We start from the raw sequence: 20,669 nt of genomic DNA, 5'->3' as shown, positions 1-20,669 counted from the left end.
AAGAACAAAACCAACTGAAAATTAGTCCTTGGCAGATGCTTTTAGTTACTGCAGAAAGGGTGAGGAAAGACATTTAGGCCCCTGGGGAAGGCAGCTCTGAGACAGGTGAATTAATCACCTTCTGTGCTCATGGACTCTTCGAGTTGTTTTGTTAGTGCTCAGTTGTGGTTCCCAATTACCATTCTCAAGAACATAGTCAGCATGAAGATGTGGGGGGCAGTTAGGTAGGTGAACAAGGCAATGAATGATAGGGTCTGAGGACAATGGGGGCCAATATTGGTTTCTAAGGAAGCAGAGTAAAGAACACAGTAAGGCCCTGGGGTACGAGGACAATGGGGGCCCAGAGTAAAGAACACAGTATGGTCTTGGTGGGAGAAACCAGGGAGGGCGTCTTAAAGGTTAAGTTTCTAAAAACAAAATCTCTACAGGTGGTCCGCTACCTACAAGGTTAGACCTAGAACTTTTCAATTTTCTGTTGGTGTGAAAGTGATATATGCTGCATCCAGCCTGGGTGAGGGGTGATAGGGGATGAAGACAGACACACCTAGAGAGAAAGCTGGGACACGGTGGGACACTATCCTGATGGAGAAATAATGACCCAGAGCTAGTTCAGCATGTTTATTATACAGGTTAACAAAGGTTTTTTTGTGGGAAAGTTTCAGTAAAGCAGACAGACTTGAAGGTTGCAATGAAACTTGCGAGACATCGAGGTTCTCTCTTTATGCCCAGAATTCTCTATCCATAGGAGTGGGTGCCTGAGCTCTGCGCCTTTGCACAGAGCCTCCGCAGGCCAGGTGTCACCATAGCAACCAGGCCATCTTGACCTCCACCTTTGCACAGGAAGTTCCCAGCACAAAGGTAGCCTCGAGGCAACCAGAGACTCTGGTTCAAGTCATTACTCTCTACAGATACACATTAGTGAAACTGTACTTATTTTTTTTTTTTTTTCCCAGTACTGGGGATTCAATCCTGGGCCTTGCACATGCTAGGCAAGCGCACTCTACCACTGAGATACATCCCCAGACCCTATACTTTAAATTTAGAATTTGAATCTTTTCCTGGGTTAGCTATATGCTGTCTGATACTCTTGGACAATGCTGAACAGTAGCAGCGAGTCACAACTCCCAGTCAGCCATGTGGTCATGAAGGGAAATAACGGATCCTCTGCTGTGTACTGTTGCTAAGCTACAATGTTTGATATGTTTGGAGTATTAAGTACATTTTGAACTTGTGATAGGTTTACCAGGATATAATTCCCACTGAGTAAGGAGCACCTTAGATTTGCCAGATCTAGATGGAAAAATGTTGGGAGTGAAAAGAGGAGGGTATTTCAGGCAATGGAATGTGCAAAGATTGAGAGAAAGAGAGCCTAGGTCTTTGGAGGAAGTGAAAGCAGTGCCCAGGGGGGAGAAGTGTGAAAAGACTGGAGGCCAGCTAAAGCCTTGGGCAGCCATGAACACACACTGAAGATTTTGGGCTTTATTGAACACTGAAGGATTGCATGCTTTTAAGCAGGAGACCAACATGATTTGCATTTCAGAAAGATCGATTTGGAGAGTGCAGTAGACAAAGTCTGGCAGCAGAGAGGAAGTGGCAGATGAACTGGAGAGATATGGGAGGGGTCAGGCACAGAGTCCAGGGTGAAACTGGGTTTTGGTGTGGGCAATTAGATGGACGACTTGACATTAGCTCAAATCAATAGAAGAGGCTGGATGTGGAGTGTGCAAAGTGCTGAATGTAGCCATCAAAAACTCAGAGGAAGAAAATGGGAGGAATGTGAATATTAGAGTCATCAGCACAAAGATGGTGCCTGGATGTAGGACGAATAAGGTCACTTGAAGGAAGCAGACTGAGAAGAGGACAAAGACCAATTTCTGAAGAAGGCTAGTAGTTAAAGAGCAGTCAGAGGAAGTGGGACTGCCAAAGAATCAAAAAATCTCTGTATAATGAGATGATAAAATAAACACATTTATCCAATTAGGATAGGAAGAAAATTAGAGCAAGTCAGAGAAGCCAAGTTTTGTTTTTGTATGTCACTGGGGACTGAATTAAGGGATGCTCTACCAGTGATCTACACCCAGCCCTTTTATTTTGATAGGGTCTTACTAAGTTGCCCCAGGCTGGCCTCAAACTTGCAATCCTCCTGTCTCAGTCTTTCACGAAGCTATAGGCCTGTGCCATGGTGCCCAGCCCCAAGGAGAATATTTTAAAAAGGTAAGTCAGGCATGGTGTTGCACACCTGAAATCACAGCAACTCCAGAGGCTGAGGCAGGAAGGTCACAAGTCCAAGGCCAGGTGAATGACTTTCCAAGACCATTTCAAATAAATAGGGGTTGGGGAGGTAGTTCAGCAACAGAGCCCCTTGTCTAGCATGTGCAAGGGTTCACTCCCCAGTACCAGGAGTGGGTGGGGAAGGCAGGAGTCCTTTTCCTGCAGACCACTATGAGAAAGACCAGACTCCAGGATTAGATCCAATTTAAGACACCAGTTTACTCCCACTGGTTTCAATGTTGTGCACCCCACTTACCTTCCACTCTGGAACTGAGTGCCACAAAGATACCACCCAGGCAGAGTTGCCTTCATTCTCCCTTCCATTTCTTTTATTAAATGTGTCTGTTCTAGGTCCTATCCTGTCTTCATATATGACTTTATTCCACCCGGCTCTATATCACTCTAGATTTCCTCGATCTTTGGTTAGCTTGCAGTGCTGTGCATTTCTAAGGAAATCTTCTAGTAGAAAAAAAATCCATTAGGAAAGCAGATACAGTTTCATCTTAATCTCACCCAAATGGCCCTTTTACTTTATAGCTTGCACTCTTTAAAAAATTTTTTTTTTTGTGCTGTGGGGACACAAAGATATCCAAACCAATTCTTTAAAAAAAAAAAAAATTTTTTTTTAGTTGTAGATGGACACAATCTTTAATTTCTTTCTCATTTTTTAATGGGGTGCTGAGGATTGAATCCAGTGCCTCACACATATTAGGCAAGCGCTGCACCACTGAGACACAACCCCAGCCCCTAGCTTGCACTCTTTAAAGCTGTAACCTGAAGATTTAAATTCTGAGGAACTAGTGCTGACTACTCCCTGAAGTTCAATCTATTATTCTTTCTAAAAAGAATAATAGATCGAAATAACAAAAAATGTTTTAACTTTGGCAGGAGGCCAATGAAGGTATCACCCCTCCTAGTCTACTCAAGTTTGGACAGTGACATCTTTGTGAGGTTTCTGTTTTTTGAATATTTTGTGTATTAAGGGAAATGTATGAGATAACTGTCTAAAATGCAAGCAATATTAAGGAGCTTGAACAGGAAGGACTCATCTAATGAGAGGCTAGGAAATGAGATAATCTCTTTTATAGAATCATCTGATATTGAGGAAACAAGGAATTTATGAAGGAGGGGACACAATGAAATTAACCAAGTGGTGCTATCCTTGGGGATCAATAACCTTTAGACCTAGACCTATCAAGCAGGCTGTGGCAGATGAATGCATTAGGGCTGATCTATCCAGGGGTATATTTCTCTTAAGAACAGTTGTTCATTGTTATGAATTTTTGTAAGAACAACAATTTTAATTTATATATTAAATAGTTGTAGGCTATGACTTCAATTAGGAAGTCAAAGAACCAAGGTAAGAACCACGTGTCATTCATGTAAAATTTTCAAAGTTACCTACTTTTAAAAATATGTAATTGAAGACCAAAACACAAAATAACAACACAAAAATACAAAACCTCTCAAGTTCAGCTCTTATTCAACTATGTCCTAAATAGATGTGAGAAATCCATTTCATGTGCTAGAAAATGAGATGAATAACTGTCAGCCATGATGACTCTGCTTGCTTATTTGAAAACCCTAACACTCATGAAAGTCCTGATAATGTAGAAGTTAAAATTATTGTACTTACAAAAATTCATTAAACTGCATATGCTTTAAATCTCTGTATTGTTTTAAAATTAAATTCAATAAAAAACATGAAAAAAGTGGCTAAGGGATAAGGAAAAAAGTTACATTATCAGATCCTATGGCTAAATGAAACAAAATCATCTCTACCTATTGCCCTTAACAGGATCAACAAAAAATAAGCAAAGGCTGTTTTTCAGAAGTTACTTCTCTTGGGTCATTAAAAGGTCTTCAATAAGTGAAAGCACTCCCCTCCATCCCATTAAAAATTGCAGAGAATTCTGGGGATGTTGAATATGGTTTAAGTTTTCCATGATTTCCAAATGGTTTAAAATGTATTTATTTCTTAAGGAGAAAAGATGAGTGAGTACAGGGAAAAAACATAGTATCGGAGTTACACACAAGCCTGAACCTTCTTAAATGGTTTATAACTCACGAACAGGTTGTTTTTCATCAATATAAAAATCATGGATACTCATCCTACCACATTAAGTATTAGCCTTTGGATGTAGAATTCGCATTCCATGGTGGGTAATTAGATTTATTTTAAAACTCAGGCTGAAAACAAACCATCGAAAGTCTTATCCATCTGGAGATTTTAATATATTTATTTGAAAACCAAGTTCTGTGAAAGAGCACACTAAATAGTCATACATCTTCTTTTCAACCAAAGACTTGGAGTCAAGGTTCTTCAGGTCAGCACAGAGGCAATGATACATGCAGTGAGTAACAGATCTCAGAAGAACTTCTGCATAGGCATTTCCAATATGAGCCTGGAGAGTCATCCTTGGATGAGCAAATGAGATCCTGGAAAGGGAAAGGGATGGTGGTTGAAGCTGGCATTATTTTTTATTTAAAAAGCCCCCAAACCTGCTTCTGCAATCCTAGTATGACAGTTTGTGCCAAGATATCAAGTTTTTAAATTCCTAACAGATGAAATATTCTTATCCTTTGAAAAAGTAAGAAAAATTCAATTTCCAGCTGTACTCCTCTAAGCCATTTTGTAAGTACCAAAACACATCATCAGTAGGTATTACGAAAAGCTGAAAGGGGCCACCATGAGTCAACTCAATTCTGTGAAGGATCATCACATCCACACTGTCACATGGTAGATGGGTAAAGCTTAGCAAACCATCAAGCTGAAAGATAATTTTCAAAAGCAAGCTTAGGTGGCAGAGAAGTTAGTATAAATCTCTCTGTAATGCATATTCTCCTGAGGCATGAATGTTTTTCCATCTGTGGCAGAGTATTTGTTTAATATTTAGAGATTTCTATAAAGTTTTCATTAATTGCTAGTCAATGTGTAACACTGACCATGCTAAATTTGCAACCAGACCTTCAAATGTACTTTTAAATTTTGTCATACTGTAATAAATGACATGTTCCTGCTTTCCTTAGAGTGGAATAAAAATAGCTTAGTGGAATTAGAGAAACCTGATCACATGTCATTCATATAGGTGTCTTCAAATGTATGTTGACTATTAAAAAGAAATGGAGGAATTCAGAGTGACAATTTCATGTAGGTTATTCCAATCTTCCAAATCAAAAGACCCTCTTCGACACTGTCAGAACACTGGCATTATCACATTTTTCAGCTGGATAAAGCTCTGGGGTATTGTCTAATTGATACCAAAGTCCCTAAAAGTAGCAATTCTTATGTACACTAAATGTTTAATAGCTCCACCGAATAAACAAATATTAAAGTTTTAGTGCCAAAAGTACTGCCAAAAGAGTCAGAAAAGAACCTGTGCTACTCAAAAGTGTAATCTATGGACCAATGTTGGCCCACAAATTATGACTGGTCCACAAGCAGCTTATACAGCATGTACATCAATGCCATTACTAAGCAAACTACACAGTTCAGCTGACTATTTTCAATAGTTTTTCTGGATAAAAGAAGTACTGAGTAGTTGCACATTCGGGCACAACCACTAAATCTCCCTATGAACTTCTAAAAATAGTGTGCAGAGCAGCCACTTTGAATAACAGTGGTAGAATACTACAGAGTAGAGTCAAAGAAAAAGGGAGTTTGTGGTTTTGTATGCAGAAAGGGGCTGAAAAAGGGGTAAGTTTAACATTGTTTAGGTCAACAAGGACCAAGCACAAAAGAAGAGGAAGAAGTAAAACAACGTCCTTATACAAAACATTTTTAAAGTCTTAACAAAGAGGTTTCCCCTTATAAATATAATTTTGTTAAATGCTCACCTCTGGTTCTTAATCATCAATATATTCAAATGGCTCTGGGGGTTCTGGCTCTTGCTCCTCTTCTTCAATTTTCGGGCCATGTGCTGCCACAGGTTCTACTAGCTCTTCAATGTCTTCACTGGTGTCCTTCAGAATGATGATGCCTCCAATAGAGAGCTGTAAGCACAGAGGAGTGAAGCAGCATAAGCTCCACTAATATTTCAAGATATTCCATGGAGCTCTAACTTGGTAAGTGTACCTTAAACTACTTGGAACTATACTAGGATAACGATCACTGTGACCTCTAAGGAGTACTGGTAAGTTTAGCGCAGTGTCTCTGGATGATATAACCCCTGCTGCTGCTCTATATGGATGCTGTATCCCAATTCAACAGCAGAACTTCCCAGCCACAGGGAAGTATGGCTACCAGTAGAAGGCTTAATGTCCCAATATGTCATTCTAATGCCTTCCTAATCAAGATAGTGTTCTTCTAGGAATTGGAGCATCTGGAATCTACTTTGGGAACCAAGGAAGTACAACTGTGGCAAGCTACTTGGTCACTCTGGGACATGGGCTGGAAGATGGTTATCATCTGTCTTGCCATCTCCTATGTAGTAGAAACAGTCTGAAAAACATCAATTTCTAAATAAAAATATTTATCATATCATAAAATATTACCAGTTTTGTAATAGCATCCCTATTATTTCATTTCTTTTATAGTCCCTTTGCATGTATTATATTCATTACCCCAAAATATGTTCATTTTGCAAACATTAGAATATCCAGAGAAATAGCAAGTGAAATAGCAATCTTAAAATACTTAAAACTCCACCAGTCAGAGATAAGGTTTTGAAAAATTCTGTGGAATTACTTTTTAGTGCTATTAGAAATCTTCATAAAAATGCACAATTATTTTTAAAACAGCACTGAGAAGAGATTTAGTTTGTTTGCTTATGGAGCAGTAAGTACTCTGTAAATATATGTAATGAATACTAAACTTTATGTTGGAAATTTCGCTTCATTTTTGAGTTTGTGGTTTTGTATGTAGAAAGGGGCTGAAAAAGGGTTAAGTTTTCTTTCCACGTTAGAAAATATATTTTAAAAAAAATCACTTTCAATGACAAGGAAAACAAAAACAAAGAAACAAAAAACAAAAACAAAGAAAAAAAAAAAAAAAAAGAAAAGATAAGTGTTCTTGGACCAGTAGCATCATTATTACCTGGTAGCTTGCTAAATATGCAGAAAAGGTGGCCCCATTCAGGATGATCAGAATCAGTATTTTAACAAGATCCCCAGTTGATACTGAATACATTGAAGTTTGAGAAAGATCCTAGTTTAATCTACACTGTTGGTGAGACGGACACATTTTAGATAAAGAATCTATAAAAGAAAAGCCGAATTTTTCTCTAGCAATTCCAGAATGATGGAGAAAATACAAATACCACAGACATCTGAGTGTTTTCATGTGAATCTATAAAGCCCTATAATGCAAGCCAATGAAAAACCAGATGGGAAATAAAAAGAAAGGAGTCAGCAGCAGCAATTCTATTAAGCCTCTCTCAGTGTATTAGCAGAAGGTAAATCCAAACACCAAACTATTCACCCATCTCTTGTGTGCTAATCATATTCTATTTGCTTGCCTGTGTCAAAAGGAAATGGAAAGCTGCTCTCTGTAATTAAATTAGTCAACAGTGGCAGGGCACATCTGGAAAGAGCATATTCTACCAAAGGACATTACTGGGAAGGAAAAGCAGCATGAGCACATTAGGCTGATGATTCACATATGTATGAGCATCTCTGCAGTTGGACCTAATCTGATTTTCACTTATCAGGACTCTGCCCTGTCATGCTATAAAACTGTATGCCTTCATGAATCCCTAAACTATTTCCCTTCTCCCAAAACACACATCTACACACATTAATCTACAACTTTCTCCCTTAAAAAAAGTTTGATTTTCTTGCCAGGCCCAGTGGCACATGCCTGTAATGCCAGCTACTCAGGCAGCTTACAAGTTCAAGGCCAGCACAGGCAACTTACTGAGAACCCTTCTCAAAATAAGATTTGAAAAAGGGCTAGGCTGTGGTGACACACCTGCAATCCCAGCAGCTCAGGAGGCTGAGGCAGGCGGATCATGAGTTGAAGATCAGCCTCAGCAATTTAGTGAGGCCCTAAGCAACTCAGCTCTAAATAAAATATAAAAAAGGGCTTGGGTGTGGCTCAGTGGTTAAGTGGCCCTGGATTCAATCCCTGACACCAAAAACAAGGTGCGTGTGTGTGTGTGTGTGTGTGTGTGTGTGTGTCTGGGATGTAGCTCAGGGGTATAGCACTTGCCTGGCCTGCTAGTACTACCAAAAAAAGATAAAAGTTTTTTTTTTTTTTCTTGAAAAGGATGCATTTTATGAAGACTCTGCCTTTATTCCCCAGGAACAATCAAGGTATATAACTACTGTTCTAATCCTCAATGGTCTAAAACTTTACTTGAATCTCCTAATGGACCAAATGGAGATAAATCTTCTATTAAACAGGAAAAAAATATCCATGTTCATAAGATGACTTCATATTTTTTGGAAATAATGTAGCCTCTAGGTTATTACTACTACTTCAGTCTTAATAGGAATGAAATAATCCAACTCAAATCCTGCAATAAAATCAACATATAGAAAAAACTATTTATAGCTCTACACTGTTTAGATTTATAAACACTCTGTATGTTGCTAAGAAAGTTCACCATCTTTAAACAGAAAATAAGATACTCTGTTCTCTGGGAACACTGATGACAACTGAAGACACAGGCCATGGAACACTTCCTGCTGCCAAGTTCTTCACCTTTGCTTTAAGATGCAAAGGGAGCAGAGCAGGAATGTTACCCAACTTTCTAATGAACCTCCTGAGAAGGTTCTGAACCTGTCACTGAGGGTGGGGGTGAGCCACTGGGCACCCCTTTCTTCACTGTACATTCACAGAGGTAGTCTTTTCCATTTTCAAACTGAGATATGACTCACACAACATAAAATTCATTTTTAAAGTGTTCATTCATTGGGCTGGGGATGTGGCTCAAGCGGTAGCGCGCTCGCCTGACATGCGTGCAGCCCGGGTTCGATCCTCAGCACCACATACAAAGAAAGGTGTGGTGTCTGCCAAGAACTAAAAAAAATTAAAAATAAATATAAAAAAAAAATAAAGTGTTCATTCACAAATCTGCACAACCACATCCATGATCTAATTCAAGAACACCTACAACAATGTACAAGAAACCCTGTACTCATTAGCAGCCACCCTCCATTCTCTTCTAGACCCTGACAACAACTTATTTCTCTCTACAGATCTGCCTATTCTGAATATTTCTTATAGAGCTACATCCCCAGCACCCAGTATGTTTTTCTTTTTTAATGGCTGAATATTATTCTAGTCATATATCACATTATTAATTCAAAAGCTGATGAATTTTTTTTACTACTATGAAAGTGCTGATACAAACATTATTGTATAGGTTTTTGTATAAGCATAGTTCTTTATTTCCTTGCATATATGTGTGTGTGTATATATATATATATATATTATATACATATATATTTATTTAATATATAATATTTAAATATTTTGTTTTAGTTGTAGTTGGACAAAATACCTTTATTTTTTTGAATTTTTATGTGGTGCTGAGGATCGAATTCAGTGCCCTGCACGTGCTAGGTGAGCACTTTACCACTAAGCCACAACCCCAGCCCCTCCTTGCATATTTTTTTTTATTGGTGCACTAATAGAGTTTTCGTTTCACCTAGGAATGGAACTGTTAGGTCATATGGTAAGATTACTTTTACTTTTTGAGAAACTGCCCAGCTGTTTTCCACAGTGGATACAATAGTTAAAATTCCTATATCTCTGCAAACAATATAAATTCATTTTTAAAGTGTTCTAGTCCTCAATGGTCTAAAACTTTACTTGAATCGCCTAATAGACCAAATGGGTATGATGTCATTGTGGTTGAACCTAGGGCCTTGTGCATGTCATTGTGGTTTTGTTTTGCATTTCCCTAACGACTAGTGATATTAAGCATCTTTTCACATGCTTATTGGTCACTTGAATCTTCTTTGGTGAATGCCTATTTAAATAATTTGTTCATTTGAAGCTGGGGTGCACAAATTCCCAACAAAACCCCAAAATTTCCCAGTTTATGACCTGAAAATACTTCCTCCTGTCCCACTGTCTTTTTACTTTCTTGCTGGGAACTCTGTAGCACAAAAGTTTTGAATTGAAGGGCTGAGGATGTAGATCAGTGGTAGTTTGCTTAACATGTGCAAGGCTCTAGATTTATCCACAGGACCAAACACACACAGTTTTTTTTTTTTTTAAATATATATTTTTTAGTTGTAGATGGACACAATATCTTTATTTTTATCTTGTTTATTTTTTTCATGTGGTGCTGAGGATCAAACCCAGGGCCTTACGCATGCGAGGCAAGCGCTCTACCACTGAGCTACAACCTCAGCCCCAATATACACAGTTTTTAATTTGATAAAGTCAAATCCATCCTTTTTTCCTTTTTCTTTGGTTTGTTGCCTTAGATATGTACGGTCAATCATTGCTAATATAAAAATCCGAACTACTCCCAAAACTGACTGAGTAATACCACAAGTGGGAAACTTCATACTTAATCACATGTGATAGGTTGCAGTAAAAAGGCGGGAGTGCTAAAAATATTGTCAAAAATTACCTTTGTGCTATAGGTATAAGGTGCACATGAAAAAAAAATTTTGTTTAGATTTGAGTCTCATCTCCAAGATATTTCATCATGTATATACAAATATTCCAAAATCCAAAACACTCTGGTCCCAGGATTTTGGATAAGAGATATTCAACCTGTATCCTGTAAGAAAACAATGCCTAAAGTCATGAAAATTATTATTCTTTTTTTCCCCTGAAAGTTTTATACTTTTAGCTCTTTGTTCCATTTAGTTAATTTTTATATATGATGTGAGGTAGGGGTTTGACTTCTTTCTTTCACAAGTGAGTAGAAAATTATTCCAGCATCACTTCTTGGGGGAAAAAAACCCTTTCCTTATTGAATGATCTTATTACCCTTGTCAAAATAAATGAACCAACCCACCAACCATAAATATATGAGTTTACTTCTGGATCCTTATTTAAATTCTATTGCTCTACATGTCTATCCTCATAACAGTACTACATATATATGTCTTGAGTACTGTTCTTTTGTAGAAAGGTTTAAAATTGGGAAATGTAATTCTTCCAGTTTTTTTGTTCTTCTTTTTTTGGTGGGGGTATCCTCAGGGGCACTCAGCCACTGAGCCACATCCCCAGCCCTATTTTGTATTTTATTTAGAGACAGGCTCTCACTGAGTTGCTCAGCGCCTTGCCATTGCTGAGGTTGGCTGTGAACTCAAAATCTTCCTGCCTCAGCCTCCCAAGCCCTTGGGATTACAGGCATGCAACAACACGCCTGGCTTTGTTCTTCTCTTTCAAGATTCTTTTGGCTATTCTGGATGTCTTGTGTTTCCATATGAATTTTAGAATCAACTTGTCCATTTCTATAAAAATGATAGCTGGGAATTTGACAAGGACGTATTAAATCTATAGGTCAAACTGAGGATCCCCCTGCCTGCCAGCACTGGCATGGAACTCAGGTGTGCTCTGGCACTGAGTTACATTCCCAGCCCTTTTTATTTTGAGATAAGGTCTCACTATGTTGCTGAGACTGGCCTTGAACTTGCAACCCTCCTACCTTTGATTCTGAAGTCACTGGGAATGTGCTACCACACCTGGAAAACTGAAGAATACTGACATCCTTTAATCAATGAGTATGGGTGATCAGTCTATAATTTTCTTTTGTTTTCTTTGTCTGGCTTTACAATCAAGATAATAATAGCCTCACAAAATGAGTTCCTTTTCTACTTTTAAAGATGGTTTGTGAAAGACTGGAATTAACTTTTTGTTTTTAAAACATTGATAGACTTCACCAGTGAGCACTCTGTCTTTAAATTTTTCTTTGTAAGAAATTTTCTGATTTCTGTTAACATCTTCATTAGTAAGTATATTCAGATCTCTCATTTCTTCTAAAAAATATATATTTATTCATATATATCTATTTCTTTTTGTTGTTGTTGATGGACCTTTATTTTGTTTATGTATTTATATGCAGTGCTGAGAATTGAACCCAGTGCCTCACACATGCTAGGAAAGTGCTCTACTGCTGAGCCACAACCCTAGCCCCTCCTACTTCTTCTACAGTCATTTTTTATAGTTTGTGTTTCTCTAGGAATTAATCTAGACTATCAAACTTATTTATATGCAGTTGCTCGTGTATTCCCTTTTAATTCTTTCTTTTTTATTTTTCATGATGGGGTCTTACTGTGTTCTCCAGGTTGGCCAAGTGTTCCTCCTGCCTCAACCTTCAGAGCAGTTGTGGCTACAAGTGCACCACTGCACCCAGCTCCTTATAGTTCTTTTTATTTCTGTAAGGTTGGTCGTAATATCCCTTTTCCTTCCTGATTAAAAAACAAACAACTTTTGGTTTTCTCAATGTTTCATTAATTTATCCTCTAATATTTATCATCTTCCTTCTCCTTGATTTTGGTTTAACTACTAGTTCTTTTTCTATTTTCTTAAGAGGGAAGGTTATTTGAGATCTTTTTCCTTTTTCTTTTTTGATAGTGGGGATTAAACCCAAGGGCACTGAGCCATATCCCCAGACCTTTTTTAAATGTTTTGAGACAGGCAGGGCCTTGAGAACTTGCTAAGGCTGGCCTGGAACTTGCTGTCCTCTTGCTTCAGCCTCCCCAGTCTCTGGGATTATAGGAATGCACCACCACACCTGGCTTCACATTTCTTTAAATTACAAAAACATTGGGCTGGGGATGTGGCTCAAGCGGTAGCGCGCTCGCCTGGCATGCGTGCGGCCGGGGTTCGATCCTCAGCACCACATACCAACAAAGATGATGATGTGTCTGCCGAGAACTAAAAAACAAAACAAAACAAAACAAAAACCATTTTTTTTTCCTTTTGTGACAGGATCTCACTGTGTTGCTCAGGCTAGCCTTTAACTCCTGGGTTTAAGTGATTTTCCTGCCTCAATCTCTTGAGTAGCTGGGAAAAATCTTTTATTCACTATATATTATTATTACTATTTTGGTCTCCCTTGAACTTGTCATCCTCTGCCCTCAGTCTCCCAAGCTGCTGGGATTACATCATGTCTGTCCCCTTGTTATTTTACTTTATATTTTTGAGTAATTTTCTTAAAGTCTCAGGATTATAATTACCATCTCTAGTATAACTAATGCTAATTTAACGTTCCCTCATTCCTTTGTGCTATTATTATAATGTATAATTACACCTTTACATATTGTATACACATCACCACCAATTTAGTTATAATTACTGTTTTATGTAGAAGTCTTTTAAATCAGATAGGAGAAAAAAGAGAAAAACAAAAAAATGCATATATACTATCTCTCTTTAAAAAAAAAAGTTTTTACTTATTGATGGACCTTTATTTATCTACATGCAGTGCGTATTTAGTTACATTTACTAGTGTTCTGTTTTTTCACATGGATATAAGTTATTATCTAATGTCCTTTAATACCAGCCCAAAGGTTCCCTTTATTCCTATAAGGATTTCCTACAACAAATTTTTTGTTCATCTGAGGAGATCTTAATTTCTCCTTAATTTCTGAAGGATAGTATTTTAGTACACAGAATTTTTGGCTGAGTCTTTTTCTTTCAGTATTTGAATATGTCATGCCAGGGTCTTCTGGTTGATATGGTTTCTAATGATAAATCATCTTCTGATCTTATTAAGGATTCTTTGTACATGATGAGTTGCTTCTCTCTTGCCGCTTTCAAGAGTCTATGGTTTTCAACAGTTTGGTTAGTATGTGTGTAGGTGTGGATTTCTTGAGTTTATCATTTAGAACTGATTGAGCTTGAATGTACCAACTTGATTTTCATCAAAAATGGGGAAGCTCTAAGATATTTCTTCAAATATTCCTCTACCCTTTTCTCCATCTTCTCTTTCCTTACTTCCAATTATGTGTTAGTATGGTTTATAGTGTTTCATAGGTCTCTGAGGCTCTGTTAATTTTGCTTTATCTTTTTTTTTTTGTGGTCTTCAGGAGATAATCTCAATTGACCTATCTTTGAGTTTGTCATTCTTTTTTTTTTTTTAATTTTTTTAGTTGTAGATGGACACAATATTATTTTTTTTAATGTGATGCCGGGGATTGAACCCAGTACCTCACACATGTTAGGCAAGTGGTCTATCACTGAGCCACAACCCCAGTCTGAGTCTGACATTCTTTATGTTGCATACTCAAATCTGTTGAGCCTCTCTAGAAAATTTCTCATTATAGTTATTGTACTTCTTAATTCCAGAATTTCTATTTGGTTATTTTTATAATTTATAATTTTAATAATTTATAATTTCTATCTCTTCAATGATATTATTTGTAAAACATCATTCTTACATTTTCTTTGGTAGAGCACTTGCCTAGCATGTGTGAGGCACTAGGTTTGATTCTCAGCACTGCACATAAATAAACAAATAATTGTGTCTATCCATAACTAAAAAAAAAATATATATATATATATATTAAAAAAAAAAACATAGCAACTCTCTAAGACAGTATGTGTGGCTCTGTGATCTATGTTCCTAATTATTGTGCTGTATTAGGAACTTCTAAGGCCTAAGTCTGTAGTAGAAGAGAGGAGGAATTTGTAGACTTACAGAGAGAGGAAAAAAATTCCCCCCAAATGTATATGAAACAGGGGGGAATGTTCTCTCTTTTGCTAAAAGGAAGTTTTGAGTACTATTGACCTTGCTGCAAGGTTTTGGAGATTTCCCTTTCTCCATCAATTTTTCATTGTTTTAGAGATAATATTCCACTGACTCCTCCAGCTAAGAGCCAGTGATAACTTACTGGTTTGAAAGGCTGGTATCTGCAGGTCTCTGGCATGGTTAGGACTTTCAGCTGGGCAGGCATCACTCTCGCGGGGTTATCCAATAACTGGAAGTTTGGCTCAGGTTCTTTTTTTTTCTCTTTTTCTTCTTTTTTCTCTGCCTCATCCTAAGGGGGAAAGGGTGGAAAGCAGTTCAATAAAGGCTTACTTCTGTTCCACATCACTGAATAATGTTTACTGAGTAACTATTAGGAGCAAAAGGTAGTGGTAGACATAATGAAAATACAACTAAAATGATACCAAACTCACATGAGGGAGGGAGAAAACTCTGCTTGGGGATGAGAATGTTTATTTAACTTGGGATTAAAGGATGAGAAGTTTTTTTAAAAAACAAACAGAAATCATAAAGAGAGAGTGCATTTATTTATTTATTTATGAGGTACCTGGGATTGATCTCAGGGGCATTGAGCCAAATCCCCAGTCCTTTTTTGTATTTTATTTAGAGGCAGGGTCTCACTGAGTTGCTTAGTGCCTTGTTTTTGCTGAAGCTAGCTTTCAACTTATGATCCTCCTGCCTCAGCCTCCCAAGCCACTGGGATTATAAGCATGCACCACCGTGCCGCAATAAGAGGGTCTATTTAAACATTATAATTGTTTCCCTGAAAGGGTCTTTTTGTCTCCTACCAATATCTCATTTTCTGCTGAATAATCCTACTCTGTCCTTTAAAACCTTTTTTAATTGTCATTTTCTCTAGGAACTCCTTCTTTCCTGATTTGTATGCTTCTAAGTTTCCTAAAAATAGATAGTTTCTAGAGGCTTATAAGTATATATAATTCTATATGCTGGAAACAGGATGGTTATTTGAAAGAAGTTAAGAATAAGATAATAATGTTCAACTAAGGAAGAATCTGGACCACAGATGACCACTTACCACTTCCATTTTCTCCTCCTCCTTTTTTTCCTTTTCTTTTTCCTTCTTTTTAGCCTTGGCAGTGATAGATAATACAGCAGTGGAAACCTAGAGAAAGTGAACAGGGTAAATTGTTGTAATCTTACCAATATACAATCATGTAAGCCCAAAGAGAACTCAGTCCTATAATACTTTCCTGTTTTCTGGCAGTATGTATTATAAAGAACAAAATATCAGAGAAAAAATGCGAAAAGCAAGCGGGACACTATTAGCATAATTTACTACGTTCATCACCAGGTGACTCTTTAGCTCTTGGAGGTGATGTCCAACATAACTTTATTTTTTTCTGATTCATATCCTGGATATGAATCCGTTGTTATTTATTTCTGAAAGCGATCTATATCTTTCTTGCTTTAAAGGGAAAACATAAAATTTCCTCTCGTCCAGTTTTGTTTCAGACCCAAAAAGAGGGGGTGGGAGGAGGTCTGAAGGAGTTGATGTAACAAAATGTTATTGCTAAAGGATATTCGTTACCTGTCACCCACAAATGTGCGAATTATATAATTACCCTACTTACACACAGAATTTATGGCAAATAATCAACAACTGGCTAATACGGAAACATTAATCTGAAACAAAGAATGACTTTCCTATACATAAGATGTCATAAAAAGATAATTTTGCTCAATAAAACTTGACAGGCAAATGTAACGTATTTAGAGAGTTATCAATGAGTGCAAACACCATCGGTAAGAATACAATTTGGTGGTATCTACTTTGAAAGGCAAATTAGCTAATATCTATTTAAATAAATAACATGCGTTATTTTGATCAAACCATTTTGCATCTAAGATTCAAACCAATAGATTTACTTGCACAAGTATTATATGTGTAGTCTTTTATCCTAGCCTTATCTGTGTAGTGACAAATTATGAATAACCTTAAAAGGACATCAAATAAAGAACTATAAAACAGGTGGCACATACATAAAAGCACTGCTCTAAAGCTTTGGGGAAAAAAATGAAATCTTTATACATTGAAAGCATGAAAGATATATTGTTGAAGTGAAAAAAATAATATGTAAAACTGCATTCAGAGAATGATTCCATTTGTTGTGTAAAAAAAGTTCTGAATGTGCACATAAACTTTCATAGGGATTCACAAGTTGTGACTATCTAGGACTTGGCTCTTGATGTGGGGCTTGATGACCAAGAGAAGGAAAGAGTTTTTACTTTATATTCTTGTGTAATTTAGACTTTAACATGTTATTTTAAAAACATAAGTCATTTAAAACAAACCCAACTGAAATATTCATGTCCTCTATAGGAACAAATGCTACTCAAAGGAACAAGGAACTCACCTTTTCTTTTTCTTTTTCTTTTGGTACTTCCAGAGGGGCAGGATATGCAAACGTGGATGGTTTACAGTTGGATTTATATTGAACTTTTGGCATCTGAAGGAAAAAAAAGAACTTTTTGCTCCCTCCATTAAAATAATCACTATTAAGATTTAAGTATTCTATGTTTTTAACAAGCATTCAGGTGCAAGGGACACCAGGAGTTTCCACATAACATTCAATTACGGATCTAATCAATGTGGTCACCTCTCTCTGAAAGGTGTGTTTTCTTTGTGTAATTTAACATCCTATGTAATTTTTTTTTTTTTTGTACTGGGCATTGAACCTAGGGGCACTTTACCACTGAGCTATGGTCCCCAGTCCTAAATTAGTTTTTAGGTGCTTTTACAGAATTATCTGCATTTTCCTTTACGTTCCTGAAGCTCTGTGCCTTCTTTCCTGACATTCTGCCCTGCTTCAGTGGGTTAATTAACAGATCAGATGTTACTTCCTTTGTAAAGTGTGTCTACCACCAAATTTCATGCCACCAAACATTCATGTTCCCTTCTTGCACTGCACTGACAACTAACCCAAGTCTACAAACAGTTTCCACACCATATAATCATGGCTTATAAATCTACATGTGCCTAATGGCAAGTTAGCTATCTATTACCTACTGAGCAGATTGAAAGTTCTCTAGCCTACACTTTTCTCTATTACTTAATTTGTATCAATGGAAAATGGTAATGAGCACCTTGTTTACTAGGACGAGGAACCTTATCTTTTCCATTCTGCTTTCACTGTAAAGAATTAAAACAGAGCCAGATGTGGTGGCAGAGGCCTGTAATCCTAATAACTCTAGAGGCTGAGACAGGAGAATCGCAGTGGGTCAACCTCATCAATTTAGCAAGACCCTATTTCAAAATAAAAAATAAAAAGGACTGGGAACCATAGCTTAGTGGTAAAGTGCCCCTAGGTTCAATACCCACTACAAAAAAAAAAAAAAAAAAAAAAAAAAGACTACATAGAATATTAAATTACAGTGTTAAAAGTTAGGGATTGGGGAAACCAAATAATTCTTGTTGTGAGAAATAAAAATTTAAAATGTTTACAAACATAAGCACTTTTAGTACCAAAACACTTGATGAAGGATAACTGGCTATACAGCTATGCTGAAAAAATCAATAAAATGAAATACTCAATCAGCCAATTTTTAGCCTAAAAAACTTTCCACTCTGAAAATTTAATGGAACATTTTAACAATAGTAATGACCAGATGTCATTGTTTAAAGGTTAAAAGCCCTTGACCTTTAAAGAAGAACAAGATGAATCATTAGGTCACAGGACTGAGAAAAGACCTAAACACCATTAGGAATATGATTAAAAATGTGATGACAAAGCATGAAGGACCTTAAGTCTTTGACCTGATTCATTTTGTCAGATTCCTGGATTCCTCGCTATTGGTTTTATTTTCTGCCACTACCAAAGGGACAGTCTCCTATTTTGCTTTTCCTTGTAGCATAATTCTTTCTTCCACCTGTCAGTCTAGTATCATATAACTCTGAAATGTGTACTTGTTTCCATCCTTCATTCCTTATTGATACTAAAAACTTAGTTTAGAGCTGGGTGCGGTGGCGCACGCCTGTAATCCCAGTGGCTCGGGGAGCTGAGGCAGGAGGACCAAGAATTCAGAGCCAGCCTCAGTAAGAGCAAAGTGCTAAGCAACTCAGTGACTCCCAGTCTCTAAATAAAATATAAAATAGGGCTGGGAATGTGGCTCAGTGGTTGAGTGCCCCTGAGTTCTATCCCTGGAACCACAAACAAATAAACAAACAAACAAACAAATAAAATTTAAAAAAGAATTTAAAAAAATAAAATAAATTTTAAAAAAATTTAGTTTAGGTCCTTATTCTTCCTTGCCCAGGTTATTATGCAAGAGGTTTCCACTGATTCCAGAATGACCTTCCTTCCTTCCCCTTTCTCTTGCAGTAGTGTAGATTGAACTCAAAGAGTTTTACACTTGTTAAGGAAAGCACTCTATCACTGAGCTATGTCCCTAGCCCTCAGAAAGAGTTCTCTAAAATACAAACCTCATGTCATTTATCTGTATAAAATCCTTCAACACCGTCTGCAGCCTTTATTAAACCAATCACTCAGTGATCTATAAAGTCTCTTCCTAACTTTGTATTATGCCCCCTCTTAACATTTGATTATTTTATTATTTTATGTATGTATGTATGTATGTTGCAGATGGACATGATATCTTTTTTAAATTTATCTTTATGTGGTGCTGAGACTCGAACCCAGGGTCTTACACATGCGAGACCAGTGCTCTACCACTGAGCCAACGTTTGATTTTTATACCTCCTACTGACACACTCCACTTGATGCAGTGATGACTCAACTTGACATGCTACAGATGAGATGCTAACTCATCTTTAAAATTTCATGGGGAGGGAAAGAGAGAGAGAAGGGAAATTGCATGGTAAAGGAAGGAGACCCTCATTGTTATACAAAATTAAATATAAGAGGAAGTGAGGGGAAAGGGGAAAAAAAAACAAGAGAGAGAAATGAATTATAGTAGATGGGGTAGAGAGAGAAGATGGGAGGGGATGGGAGGGGAGGGGGGATAGTAGAGGATAGGAAGGGCAGCAGAATACAACAAACACTAGTATGGCAGCATGTAAAAAAGTGGATGTGTAACTGATGTGATTCTGCAATCTGTATACGGGGTAAAAATGGGAGTTCATAATCTGCTTGAATCAAATGTATGAAATATGATATGTCAAGAGCTTTGTAATGTTTTGAACAACTAATAATAATAAAAAAAATTTAAAAAATTAAAAAATATATAATTTCATGGGAACCCCTATGAGTGGGTTGTGGATATGAACAGGATACACCATAAAGCTGAGGTTTCAAAAACATACCTTTAAGTCCTTGTTAAGGCCAATGACACAGGTAGGGGTATAAGCCAATGACAGGAAGTGTGAAAGAGGAAACCAGAACCAGAACTGGGTAAAGACAAGGACACCAACCACAGAAGGCATATGAGTGTGCCCAGTCCTGGACTGTAGAGAGATTGTGACATTATGACCACCTGCAGAAAAAAAGAGAGAAATCATGAATAGCAATCCAGCAGGGCAATAACAAAAACTTCAACAAATTACTTTTAACTATTGCACTAGGGAAACATCTGATTATTATACTTTAAGAGGACACAGGGCAAATCTAGAACTTCTTTCTCTACAGGCACATATATTATTTTTTATTTTTATTTTTTTTTAGTTGTAGTTGGACACAATACCTTTATTTTATTTATTATTTTTATGTGGGGCTATGATCGAACCCAGGGCCCTGTATGTTAGCCAGGTGCTCTATCATTGAATCACAACCCCACCCCTACAGGCACATAGTTTTAAAA

The 20,669-nt window shown here is 37.1% G+C and overlaps 1 protein-coding gene across 1 annotated transcript in view; it reads right to left on the bottom strand.

Annotated features, from left to right (window-relative positions):
• Positions 1-4,493: 4,493 nt before the first annotated feature.
• The window catches only part of Psmd1 (proteasome 26S subunit, non-ATPase 1), a 92,578-nt gene continuing 76,402 nt past the window's right edge, over positions 4,494-20,669 (bottom strand). The window contains exons 20-25 of the mRNA XM_026396236.2: positions 20,176-20,345; positions 17,270-17,362; positions 15,931-16,017; positions 15,019-15,165; positions 6,109-6,264; positions 4,494-4,710 (exon numbers count right to left, since the gene is read on the bottom strand). Coding sequence (XP_026252021.2) covers positions 6,118-6,264; positions 15,019-15,165; positions 15,931-16,017; positions 17,270-17,362; positions 20,176-20,345 — 644 coding nt within the window. The 3' untranslated portion in view covers positions 4,494-4,710; positions 6,109-6,117. The remainder of the gene's footprint in view (positions 4,711-6,108; positions 6,265-15,018; positions 15,166-15,930; positions 16,018-17,269; positions 17,363-20,175; positions 20,346-20,669) is intronic.

The sequence above is a fragment of the Urocitellus parryii genome, chromosome 1 (genome assembly GCF_045843805.1).
Source record: "Urocitellus parryii isolate mUroPar1 chromosome 1, mUroPar1.hap1, whole genome shotgun sequence".
Lineage (NCBI taxonomy): Eukaryota > Metazoa > Chordata > Mammalia > Rodentia > Sciuridae > Urocitellus > Urocitellus parryii.
Note: the sequence above shows the minus strand (reverse complement) of the source record. Positions and strands in the feature narration are given on the sequence as shown.